The 13,062-nt window shown below is 34.1% G+C and overlaps 1 protein-coding gene across 1 annotated transcript in view; it reads left to right on the top strand.

The window, feature by feature from the left end:
* The window catches only part of LOC103520085 (pyruvate dehydrogenase E1 component subunit beta, mitochondrial-like), a gene marked incomplete at its 5' end in the record, with an annotated part of 10,220 nt that extends 1,310 nt beyond the window's left edge, over nt 1–8,910 (top strand). Inside the window, one exon of the mRNA XM_008485178.1 lies at nt 8,633–8,910. Within this exon, the coding sequence (XP_008483400.1) occupies nt 8,633–8,910 (278 nt within the window). The remainder of the gene's footprint in view (nt 1–8,632) is intronic.
* Between the last annotated feature and the right edge of the window lie 4,152 nt (nt 8,911–13,062).

Genomic DNA, 13,062 nt, shown 5'->3' on the forward strand with positions numbered 1-13,062 from the left:
GACGAACTTTTAGTCAAAAAGTTACTAAAAAATTAAAAAGATCGGTTTTGTATTACTCGGTAAATAAAGGAAAAAATTACCTCCCGATACTATTAACTGAACTTGTTTAAACAGATTTTATTCTGCCCAAGTTGCAGAGATTACTTAAAAATTCTGGGCGAGCACATCAAAGACTATTGTAGACCCAAGAAGTTATTTATTTCTATTCTTTCCGGTTAGTTTAAATTTATTTTTCTACCCTTGTTACCTTTACACTAAACGTCCCCCTTTGGGACAAGGAATACGTCAAAGTCAATAGTTCTTTAAAGGTGTGTCCACACATAGGTCGACCGGCCGTCGATCAATGTCGGATGAACCGTCAACACTGCCTCGACACATGGATTCACCTCGTCGATCGACGGCCCGTCAAATATGTTTGAAACACACCTTTAACTATTCCTTATATTTGCGCCTTCTATCTTTAACTATTTTCTATCATTCATATATTTCAACCACGCATCATGTCTCAATCATATCAACATATTTCAAAATATATATAAAATTTCCAAAGCAAATTGATCAATAATCTTATAACATATTCGCGAGTGTGACTCTTTTACCACACCCCAAAGAAATGTTTATTTCTCATTTTCACACTAAAAATAAACAATTAATCTGCTGATTACGTTCACAGCTTACACAAATAGAAGAGAGTAGCACTTGCAAAATTCAAACTAAGTCTCTCACATCTTCTAGACAACCCTGCTATAATCTACCAACCCTAACCAATATTCGCTTGCAGTGAATTACAGGCGAGGCAAGGACATATACAACTTAATTCATGCATGGACGCCCCACCTGATTACTTAGTGTGCAAGGCTGTGCGACAACACCAAAATGCACACTTAACACACCAAGAGCTGGAGCTCAGCTCGTCTATCACATACACACAGAAGGGAACGTTGGTGAACACCGCCAACGAAAATCTTCCAAAGTAACCCGCAACAGCTTACCCCAAACCACTTGAAACGGATTATTTATGTTACAGAAATGAAATTTTGAGATATTTATCAGTGTAGTTGAAGCAACATCAATATTACTCGTCTAATATATATAGATTTGAACCCTATAATAGAAAAATTAATAAAACTGAAACGCTAAAAACAGTCCACATGTTATATTCGTGTCACAGGTGGTGGAACAACACATATATACACATAGGAGCCTAGAGCTCGCTGCTCTTCCTACACCAGAGAACGTGTGACAATAGACAGAAAATTTTGTGCATAGTGACACCCGATTCCCTACACTTGACGTTTATGTACGATGATTTGACAGACATATTTTAATCAGTTGTTAATTATAGTATTTGTGAGAATACAATCAGAAAGAAATAATACTGAACAGACCAATCATACTCTATAGATAACGATCACTTTGAACACAGTATTGAATTGCACGTGAGCACGATTCTCTATACAGAACTATCTATATTTGTCAAATTTGATTTGAGCTACAATTTGGAATATTATAATTTTTGATTATATTATTGAAAGGAAAAAATAGGTTGGAAAGAAATTTATTCTGGTTTTGAAAATCTTTAATTTTCGCCCACGTTGACATGTCAACTTGCCTCAAAACTTTTGATTAATTTAAAACAAGAGATTTCACTCTGATTCTTAGGGAGTTCATTGAAATCCGAACCTTGAACCCAAACCCCCTTGATTCCTTTTATAGCCACTCTGAAAATTTGTATTACTTAATTAAATTTAATGGTCTAAAAACTTACGTCTCAGGGAATAGTGTGGTCTTAGAGTGCATCAGATGTCAAGTACGCACATCCTTTTATTTATTTGTAAATTTTTGTTTCATTTTTATGTAAACCCTAGTCCTCAATTAATAGTCCTTTAAGATCTGCCGATGCTATCTTCTTTTCAAAAATCGTTCCTAGCTTTTGAAGCTTTTCTTGTGTGCATAGATTCGCAACATTTCGGTCCGTCAAATATGAGTTAACCAGAATTTCGTTCGAGCCTCTTGATTTTGTGTTCATTGTACAAGACTTTTTACTTCTGTTGATTTTCGCTTGTCTAAAATATGTTATCCCTTGGTTCCACTTTATTCTATAATTTATTTTCTTCTTCTACTTTTTACCTACTTGAGTAAATATTCAAGGACCCTTTACCTTGCAATGCCCACTGTGCAATGTATAAATATAAAACTATCTGTCACTCTGCTTTAACTAGATCTATTTTGTTTATAAATACCAGCTCCCTGCTCCCTATTTGTTTAGTTTTGTTTATACAAAAGTGAAATAAACTTTACAATAAATATGTTATGAAATTGTTTATTTTTATAAATTAAACCCTTTTACAGTCTATTACTTTTGATGGTACCCCCCTTCCCACCCAAAACCCTCCCCTTTTATCATCGGGATAACTTGGAGCTTTATCGTTGTTGGAAGAAAATAGATTTGTTTTGGCATAACTGTTCAATACCTGTGTTTAATCCTTATCCAATGTATAGCAGTATAGCATAGCAATATCTGATGAACAAAATATTGAACTTCTATACAGCTCATAAAAACACTCTAAGCAAGAGTGGACCTTTTTTAATAGTAGGATTCTCACTTAGTGAGAGCTCTTCTACCTACCCAGCCGCTGGAATATTTCTCCTTTAAAAAGGGAAAAACGAACGAATATTCTAATCAATGTTATTTTTCACGCCGAATCGAATGGTGCTACTTTTAATACTGTCTGACTTACGGTTGAGAAGTTGCGGGTTCGATACTTCTTTAAAAAGGGAAAAACGAAAACCTTCCACAGGAATTTTAACAACTCTGATAAAACTTCAATATTTGCTCATCAGCTGATGAATGTTATTCTTTAGGCTGCAGTTCCATTGGATGAGGCCAAATGTGATTTCAGACCTTTTGATGGCACGCGATAGAATCAAACTCAGTAGTTTTTAGGTGTGCTGTTATATAGCTTCCGAGTTTTTTTTTTTTTTTTTTTTTTTTTTCACGGGGGATCAAAATTGATCTGCCGATGCTATCTTCTTTTCAAAAATCGTTCCTAGCTTTTGAAGCTTTTCTTGTGTGCATAGTTTCGCAACATTTCGGTCCGTCAAATATGAGTTAACCAGAATTTCGTTCGAGCCTCTTGATTTTGTGTTCATTGTACAAGACTTTTTACCCTGTATCTCTAACATATTCTTGCGTGTTTACAGGCGAGGCTTTCTATCATCTGGACGCACCTGTTATTCGTGTCACAGGTGTGGACACACCCATGCCTTACACCAAGAGCCTAGAGCTCGCTGCTCTTCCTACACCAGAGGACGTTGTGAACACCGCCAAGAAAATCTTGTCCAAGTAAACCCCGCCTTCCCCAACACTTGACGTTTATGTTACGATGATTTGAAAGATATTTATCAGTTGTTGAATTATTTGTTATTTTGTTTGACTATAATAGAAAATTAATACTGAACAGTAAACATTCCTATATACGACATTTGAATACAGTATTAACACTATAATAAATATTAATAATAATTAATTGCATGTGAGACGATTCTCTTTAGGAACTTTCAATTTGTCAAATTTGATTTGAGCTACAATTTGGTAGACAAGTATACCTGATATATTTATTTACACAGAAAATAATGAAACTAACAGAACAAATTTTGGTCACTTTTTTTGATTTATTATTGAAGGAAAAAAATGAGGTTGGAAATTTATTCTGGTTTTGAAAATCTTTAATTTTCGCCCACGTTGACATGTCAACTTGCCTCAAAACTTTTGATTAATTTAAAACAAGAGATTTCACTCTGATTCTTAGGGAGTTCATTGAAATCCGAACCTTGAACCCAAAACCCCTTGATTCCTTTTATAGCCACTCTGAAAATTTGTATTACTTAATGAAATTTAATGGTCTAAAAACTTACGTCTCAGGGAATAGTGAGGTCTTAGAGTGCATCAGATGTCAAGTACGCACATCCTTTTATTTATTTGTAAATTTTTGTTTCATTTTTATGTAAACCCTAGTCCTCTTGCATGTGAGACGATTCTCTTTAAGAACTTTCAATTTGTCAAATTTGATTTGAGCTACAATTTGGTAGACAAGTATACCTGATATATTTATTTACAATTTGAAATTTATTCTGGTTTTGAAAATCTTTAATTTTCGCCCACGTTGACATGTCAACTTGCCTCAAAACTTTTGATTAATTTAAAACAAGAGATTTCACTCTGATTCTTAGGGAGTTCATTGAAATCCGAACCTTGAACCCAAAACCCCTTGATTCCTTTTATAGCCACTCTGAAAATTTGTATTACTTAATTAAATTTAATGGTCTAAAAACTTACGTCTCAGGGAATAGTGTGGTCTTAGAGTGCATCAGATGTCAAGTACGCACATCCTTTTATTTATTTGTAAATTTTTGTTTCATTTTTATGTAAACCCTAGTCCTCAATTAATAGTCCTTTAAGATCTGCCGATGCTATCTTCTTTTCAAAAATCGTTCCTAGCTTTTGAAGCTTTTCTTGTGTGCATAGATTCGCAACATTTCGGTCCGTCAAATATGAGTTAACCAGAATTTCGTTCGAGCCTCTTGATTTTGTGTTCATTGTACAAGACTTTTTACTTCTGTTGATTTTCGCATGTCTAAAATATGTTATCCCTTGGTTCCACTTTATTCTATAATTTATTTTCTTCTTCTACTTTTTACCTACTTGAGTAAATATTCAAGTTGTCTAAAATATGTTATCCCTTGGTTCCACTTTATTCTATAATTTATTTTCTTCTTCTACTTTTTACCTACTTGAGTAAATATTCAAGGACCCTTTACCTTGCAATGCCCACTGTGCAATGTATAAAACTATCTGCCACTCTGCTTTAACTAGATCTATTTTGTTTATAAATACCAGCTCCCTGCTCCCTATTTGTTTAGTTTTGTTTATACAAAAGTGAAATATATAAAACTATCTGTCACTCTGCTTTAACTAGATCTATTTTGTTTATAAATACCAGCTCCCTGCTCCCTATTTGTTTAGTTTTGTTTATACAAAAGTGAAATAAACTTTACAATAAATATGTTATGAAATTGTTTATTTTTATAAATTAAACCCTTTTACAGTCTATTACTTTTGATGGTACCCCCCTTCCCACCCAAAACCCTCCCCTTTTATCATCGGAATAACTTGGAGCTTTATCGTTGTTGGAAGAAAATAGATTTGTTTTGGCCTAACTGTTCAATACCTGTGTTTAATCCTTATCCAATGTATAGCATAGCAAGCAATATCTGATGAACGAAATATTGAAATTCTATACAGCTCATAAAAACACTCTTAGCAAGAGTGGACCTTTTTTTAATAGTAGGATTCTCACTTAGTGAGAGCTCTTCTACCTACCCAGCCGCTGGAATATTTCTCCTTTAAAAAGGGAAAAACGAATAGCTAGGGCTGATTTAGAAGCTGACAAAAAACGCTGACCCTGTCTGAACACGGGAAAAGGCAAGGAAGAGAAAGAAGATACCTTGTTAATCCTACTCAAATAGAACTAAAAATCCAATTATTTTAGCATATAAATTTATAAAATTCATAATGAGTATATTCAGTACATAGGTACTTACTTATTCTTATTACTTACTCAGCTAGGGCTGATTTAGAAGCTGACAAAAACGCTGACCCTGTCTGAACACGGGAAAAGGCAAGGAAGAGAAAGAAGATACCTTGTTAATCCTACTCAAATAGAACTAAAAAGTCCCTTTTCCTGGGTAGTCTAAACAGGGTCTTGTGTATTTAATGAGTTCATATAGTAATGAAATTACGTTACCCACGTACTTGTTTTATTTCTGAATAATGTTCGAATTGCAAGTTGTTGTGTTGGAAAGTAACTGGACCCGTTAACCTTAATAGTGAGCGTAATAACTGTTCCATGTATATTTTCCTCAATAACCTTGCTCGTAATGGGTGCTAATGAATCAAATACGAATTAGTTTTATCAGCTCACTCCATTATTATTATCAGTGCCTCATTCTGAACTTGTTTTGTTTTATGATTTATGAAGCAAGCATGAGAGGGGATGTGAAATGTATTTCATTATGTTTCAATTAAAATATGAGAATTTTTTATGGTGATCATTAACATTCACCAAATATACACTTTGAGAAGACATTTCAATCACTTACCCTTTTAAATCCTTTGGAAGGCCGTAGGGTTGATAAGGCCTTTCTAGGGCCATATTGTCTAGAATCAATTCTAGAGTTCACCAAACCATTAAGGTTTTTTTTTTTTTTTTTTTTTTGATTTTGTAAAAACGTTTATTTTGAACAAACACAGCACACTAAAAATTACTTTTTGCAATTTAGACACTCTTAAAAGTCTTTGAAGTAGAAGAGTAGTAAAAATGAAATAAAAAAGAGTGTACAATCAAGTTACTTAGGTGCAGAAAATGAATAAAATGATAAGCATCCAGCCAATCTGCATCGATGTACCAACCCCAGGCACTCAGAACTCAGATAAGAAATTTTGACGAAAATTTCAAATGTTGGCGCTCTCATTGAGCACAGAGTCACATGCACAGAGCTGAAATTTTACATACCTCTGTGCAGTGTTGCCTCAAAAAGGGATTTTTTTTCCGAATCAGAAAAGGGATATTTAGGCCTGGGAATGCCTGGGATTATTTAGGCTTGGGAATTAGGACATCTCCATTTTTGTATTCCAGTCAAAAAAAAAGTACAAAAGATGATTTTTTTACAGTCGACTGTCGATCGATGGTTGATCTACTATACATGCAGACACAACGTAAAGGTGTGTCCAAACACCGGCCGTCGACATCGATCGACGATGTGAATTTATATTTTGTCAAGGCAGTGTGGATGGTGTCGACATCAATCAATGTCGATTGACGGTCGATCGACTAGGTAGGTAGGTATGTGCCGTATGTGTGGACAGGTGGAGAAACCTTAAGAGAGTTAAGATCCACTTGAAAAAAAAAACGTAGACCCAAGCTTCGAGTTCACGAGAAAAATCCTTTCACCTTTGCTTTACCGTACGAATGTGAATTACCGTACAGCGTACATCCTTTTCAAGGACATCAAAAATTTAAAAAAGGGACATTCCTCAAAATCTTGAGGAAAAAAATAATTCCCATAGTTGGAAGTGGGATTTTTGTGCAAGGGTTCTAGTTATCACTCTGATATCAGGAAAATTCATATTTTTATTATCATTTTTAATCATAAAGAAATAACCTTAAAATCAAAAGGTTAACCCGACCTACTGATTTGGGACAAGAACGACCTATTTGGGACAGAAGATAATCTCCTCCAGACCTGCATTACCTGCAATAGATCCCAGCCACATTCAACCAAGGAAAAATGCTGCTAAAGGTTTGTTTTTCACACAACTTATCTTTGATTTTTTTTCTATTATTCAGGTCATATATTTCACTCCATAGACTACTTCTAGTCTCATGTTTCAAGTTCATGTTTTTTTCTGTACTAAGCCCTCTTGCCTTCTATACGAATTACAAGGATATCCATATCCACACATTGTCTTTTTGTATCACTGCACTTCTGGACCATAGAATTATACAACCTAAACCCCAGGTCTACAACCCAATGTTGTCTCCATGTTGGTCATGTTTTGGACATTTTATAAGTATCTGTACCCTTACAGAATTCAATATTCATATCAGTGGGAAGGTATACATCGTGGGGTTGCTGAAAGTATTTACTGCTTTCTAAGAAGTGTCTTTTGATCTTTTACTGTCACTATTAGAAACCTGTTAAAATATGATCACATGCCAAGAAATCTAGGTGTAAAAAGTTCACATGCAATCGGTACCAGTCTTCCATTTTCTAATACCTACCTTTACTTAGGGCGGTAGATATTATTTTCGGTCCACTTTTTGTAGAAAACTTTTCTTCGTTCCTGGTTACCTGAAGGTTCTCAGCTGGATAAGTGAGCTCTTGTGGAGTGAAAAATGTGCCCCATTAAAGTCATGCATTATTAGAGTCAACAAAAAATCGTATAGAAAAACAGGGTCCTTGTTATCCTCATTGTCCATCTACTCAGTCTGATTTAGAGGCTATTGATCTTGGTCAATACAACCTTATGTTCCTATTTATCTGCATTATACACGACGTAAAAGTATAAGTGAATTCTGCGAGAAAGTGGTCTTCTGAAAAAGACAAGATAAATAGCTCTTTGTATTCCCCACGTTCACGGATTGAATATAATACCTTGCTTGTCACCGACAGTGCTTGGAAATATCTTGGAATATAAATATTTATTATTACACAAGCCGAAGCTCCGTGTAAAAGTGATAGTCACGCAAAAAGAAAAAAAAATCGAGTTTGTTATCCAATAAACAAGAAGAAGAACAGGAAAAAAAGAAGAAGAAACTAGGAGTTTATTAGAAAGATGTCGAACAATCAATTAAATAATAAAATAAAACTTCGTCTTGTTTTTTAAAACTTGTAAAGTTTTTTTTATCATTAAGTAATGCTGTGGAAAAAAAGTTAAACCAGTTTTTGTTCTTTTCATATCGAGTTCAAAGACTGTTTGAAACGTCTAGAAAACAGAGATGAGTTCATGTTTGGGTTCATTTGAAAAACTTTGTTACATTTTATTGACTATATCTCTCTACTTTTCCAGGAAAAGACATCACAATTGTCGGCCACTCGAAAGCCGTCGAGACAGCTCTGGACGCCGCCAAAATTCTGGCGGGTCAGGGAATCGACGCTGAGGTCATCAATCTGAGATCCCTGAGACCTTTGGACATTGAAACCATCACCAAGTCCGTCATGAAGACCAACTATTTAATCTCAGTTGAGGGAGGATGGCCCCAGTGTGGTATCGGATCGGAAATCAGTGCCAGAATTATGGAAAGTAAGTACCTTTCTTACATTTTTACTTTCTTTCACAATTTATAAATTATGACTTAGATCTAAATCTTAGTTAAACTCAATAAGAAGTATTCTATTATTGTTTTTTTTTTCTTCCATTTTCTAATACCTACCTTTACTTAGGGCAGTAGGTAGATATTATTTTCGGTCCACTTTTTGTAGAAAACTTTTCTTCGTTCCTGGTTACCTGAAGGTTCTCAGCTGGATAAGTGAGCTCTGGAAAAAAGTTTGTAAATAATAGCGCCATCTTTTATCCATGTTGAGTCCATTGGAACTCAAATCTCAATAGATAAAATCAAAGTAAACCTATTTTACATTAAAAAGGTTGGTAAATAATAGCGCCATCTTTTATCCATGTTGAGTCCATTGGAACTCAAATCTCAATAGATAAAATCAAAGTAAACCTATTTTACATTTAAAAAGATCGCCCAGATTTCACATTGGATTACGAAACATTTCAAGTCTAAATTATAGATCTAGATATAAATGTAATTAATGCAATGTTCACCGAACCGCAAAATTAACATGAGAACATAACTTGAATATTATTATGCACCAAGCATATTTGTGTTGAGATTTAAAAGATGTCACATTTTGTATGTTAAATTATCATGACAAAAATATGTATCGCCTTATATTATGTTCACATTGGGAGTTATATAATGATATTTAATATTCTCGTCTCGTAAAATAAAACATTTCTCATGTAAATGTTATCTGCTGAACTCATAAAGAGTTTGATTTTAAAGTAGGTAGGTAAGCACCAATAAAAGTTATGGTGATGTACCAGTACTTATACAAGTTAATTTGCCTGCGTTTAAAGATTCTTCAGTTTATATTTTGCCAATGAACTCAAGTAACACAAATGTACGCACTCAATAAATTTAGTATCGCCTACGCCAACAGTCTAATTGAAATAGTTTTTTGTATAATTTGTACGTATCTACCTACTTTGAAAAAAAAAAAAAAATCAGGTTTCGTGTTTATTCGCAATGCACTTTTATTGAGACCAATTAGGAGTTCGGATCTATTACTCTTTCAATTTCTTTAAAGAACAAGATTTTTTTGCCTTCAGGGGTTTATGATTTCATAAATTAAGTCTGAGCTTGGTAATATAGTAAAACTTGAGTCTACTTAACTCTCTGTACTTATATCTGCTCATATGTAATTCATGAGGATTAGGTGTAGCGTTGAGTAAGAAATTTAACAGCTGTTATCCATAAACCATTCTAACTTGATATTGTTTATAGTTCCGTATTCTGCGTAGGCACCAATTTTACTTTATTTTTAGTTTTTCTTCTTCTTCCAAAGTTGTATCCTCCGAGCTATTAACACAAGCTGATGAATCGTTCGTTACGTTTAGTGATACGTACAAAATGTACATCAGAAACACATTTACTCTGAAGCAATTATAAAAGTATTTGACTCAGACATTTTGCGAGCTGGTTTGAAAATCATCGTCTAAAGCCTATCATTATCAACTGATGAATGTGTAAGCATGTTAGCTGCTATGTTATTAATTGAATATGAAATCATGTTGACTTATTGATCAATCTACGCATAAATGATTGTTATTTACTTAGATCAGTTACCTACGTACCTATTCCCTATTCACCCCATTGCCTCGTTTTCGGGCCTAGTAGTTTCATGAAAAAGTAGACACCTATATTGAGAAATGTAAAAGTGATTCAACCAATCTACCTAATAATTTTAAGGATACATCAGTTCCTGCTCATACCGTGTTTTAGCAGAGGTGTCTAATTTGTTTAATCACTCGTTAAAAACTGAGATCTCAATCTATTTCCTTGGAGTTTACAATATTTTCTGCACGATCAAGCATGCAACTGATTTTCACGTTAGAACATCTTGGATGTTCCAAATCAGACTGAAGGGAAGGTTTCGATTAGATAATGGTAGTAAACATGAGATAGGTATCTACAGATGACAATAAGCATTACGTGGATAACCTTAAGTAAAACATTGAGCCGATTCCAGTATGCATGGCTCATCACTTCCATAATGTTAAAATTTGAGAAATTTGTTTATTTTGAATGTTAGCTAGGCATCTCCACTAAATATGATCTTCTGGCATCTCCACTAATTTATAATGCAAGAATAAGTGCAAAGGACTCCAGCAAATAAAGGGCGACGAAAAAAGAATCTAGACCAGATGAACTGATTTGAATTTCGAGCATAATGTAAACAATATAATAAATTTGATCATCCTTCACGTATAAAGCAAGGGCAAAGAAACTGTGCTGGGAAAAACCAGCGTATAGGTTCAATGTAATGCGTATTCTGCTTCCAATAAGATAAATCACTCTTTTGATACAGATTCTGTTTTTTATTACCTATTGATCAAATCTTTGTTGCCTATTCCATTACATAAACAAGATTTTGTTCCTTTGGTTTTTGATCCTTTCAGACTTTGAATTTATTGGTCTTCCCCTTCGCTTGACATATTTACATATTTATTATGAAACAGCTATACGTATTTGAAATTCATGAAGATACTACTAGATTTGTTCGAGCTGTACCCTTAAGAAGTCCACATATTGTCCTTACCTTCGCTTGACATATTTACATATTTATTACGAAACAGCTATACGTATTTGAAATTCATGAAGATACTACTAGATTTGTTCGAGCTGTACCCTTAAGAAGTCCACATATTGTCCTTACCTAAATGGTTGCTGGACGCAGCAAATATTAGCAAATTTTATTCATAAACGATTTACCTACCTATGTCCGTAAACAATTTACCTATTTTATTAAGTGTTAATTTAATATTTGTTTCATAAGAAAAATGCTGATAATTATGAAAGAAATAATATGGGCAATGATTTAGGTAATGTCCGTAAACAATTTATTTTATTAAGTGTTAATTTAATATTTGTTTCATAAGAAAAATGCTGATAATTATGAAAGAAATAATATGGGCAATGATTTAGGTAATTGAATAAAAATATTTGCGTTTCCAAGTGGATGTAAGTTTGTAAGACCGGTGTTACCCTTGGTTGGTTTCGTATACATCCTTCCCACTGCGAAACCGTCTGTAACCTCCAAATCAGACAAGTTGATGGCATTCTCATGTCGAGAAAATGAGAATCAAATTCTATTGTTCTGGTATGCCTTGATGCGTGCAGCTTTTCAAATTAATCTCTGTCCAGTTTCTGATTTATGATTGACCGGTCTTGTAACCGCTAACCCCAAGTTCAACTCGGTTTTATCTATCTACAATGTAGATTCTACTCAGCCTTGTCTGCAACCCACGTCCTGTCCACTATTACAATTGGATCAGATACTTCAGCCTCAATGTCATGGCAATGATTTTGAGTCGCGAATCTCTAATGATCTCATTGCTTCCATTGTTCGATAATAGGTACCTAATTTCGGCGTTCGTTTTCTTTGTTCGAAATGTTACCTAATCGTACATTTCAACCAAAGTATCATTTTGGTTGATGACACTGTTACCTATTTGGCACTAAGGTACCTATCGCTTTTTTAATTGGCATGATCAGAAACGCTACTCTTGTCTCAAGATTACAAATATCGCTTAGAACGAAACTTTAACTCTACCTAATAATAGCATAAAAACGTCGAAGAAATTACATTAACAACAGGAGTAGGCTCAAATATGCATTACGAGTCAAATATGCATCAAGAGTAATTAGAGCTCTCATTTTTATTCACAATAAGTTACGAGAAGGACTCTACTAATATCAATAATGTTGTTTTGCTATTGAATATTGATATTTACTTGTGTTTGATTTATTGTACCAATGTTTCTCACAACATACGTTGATAGTTGAGAATTATGTGCCATAAAACATGTGTTGATAAATCGTACATAATCGTGGATAATAAGGCTACACGCTTGTGATTCTGTATTTTCCATAGGTAATTGAATGACACATACCGTAATGGCCTAACCATGCTGGAAAGTCCTTTTCCCCCTAACTATATTATTTGGTTCTTTACAAGTTGGGTTTTCACATGTAAAAGAATACTTTAATCATCGTTTATGTTTCTTGTAGGTAACACAGGTCACTGATTTTGAGTCTCACCAGGTAAGGAAGGATATAAAGTGCGTTGAACCATTGGTTGGCATAATTTAAAACTGAAAATTCCGACAGAAGGAAACAATTCCGAAATTGTTTCCTTTTACAAAGTTCTTGA

This window comes from Diaphorina citri, unplaced genomic scaffold (genome assembly GCF_000475195.1).
Source record: "Diaphorina citri unplaced genomic scaffold, Diaci psyllid genome assembly version 1.1 scaffold3205, whole genome shotgun sequence".
Taxonomy (NCBI): domain Eukaryota; kingdom Metazoa; phylum Arthropoda; class Insecta; order Hemiptera; family Psyllidae; genus Diaphorina; species Diaphorina citri.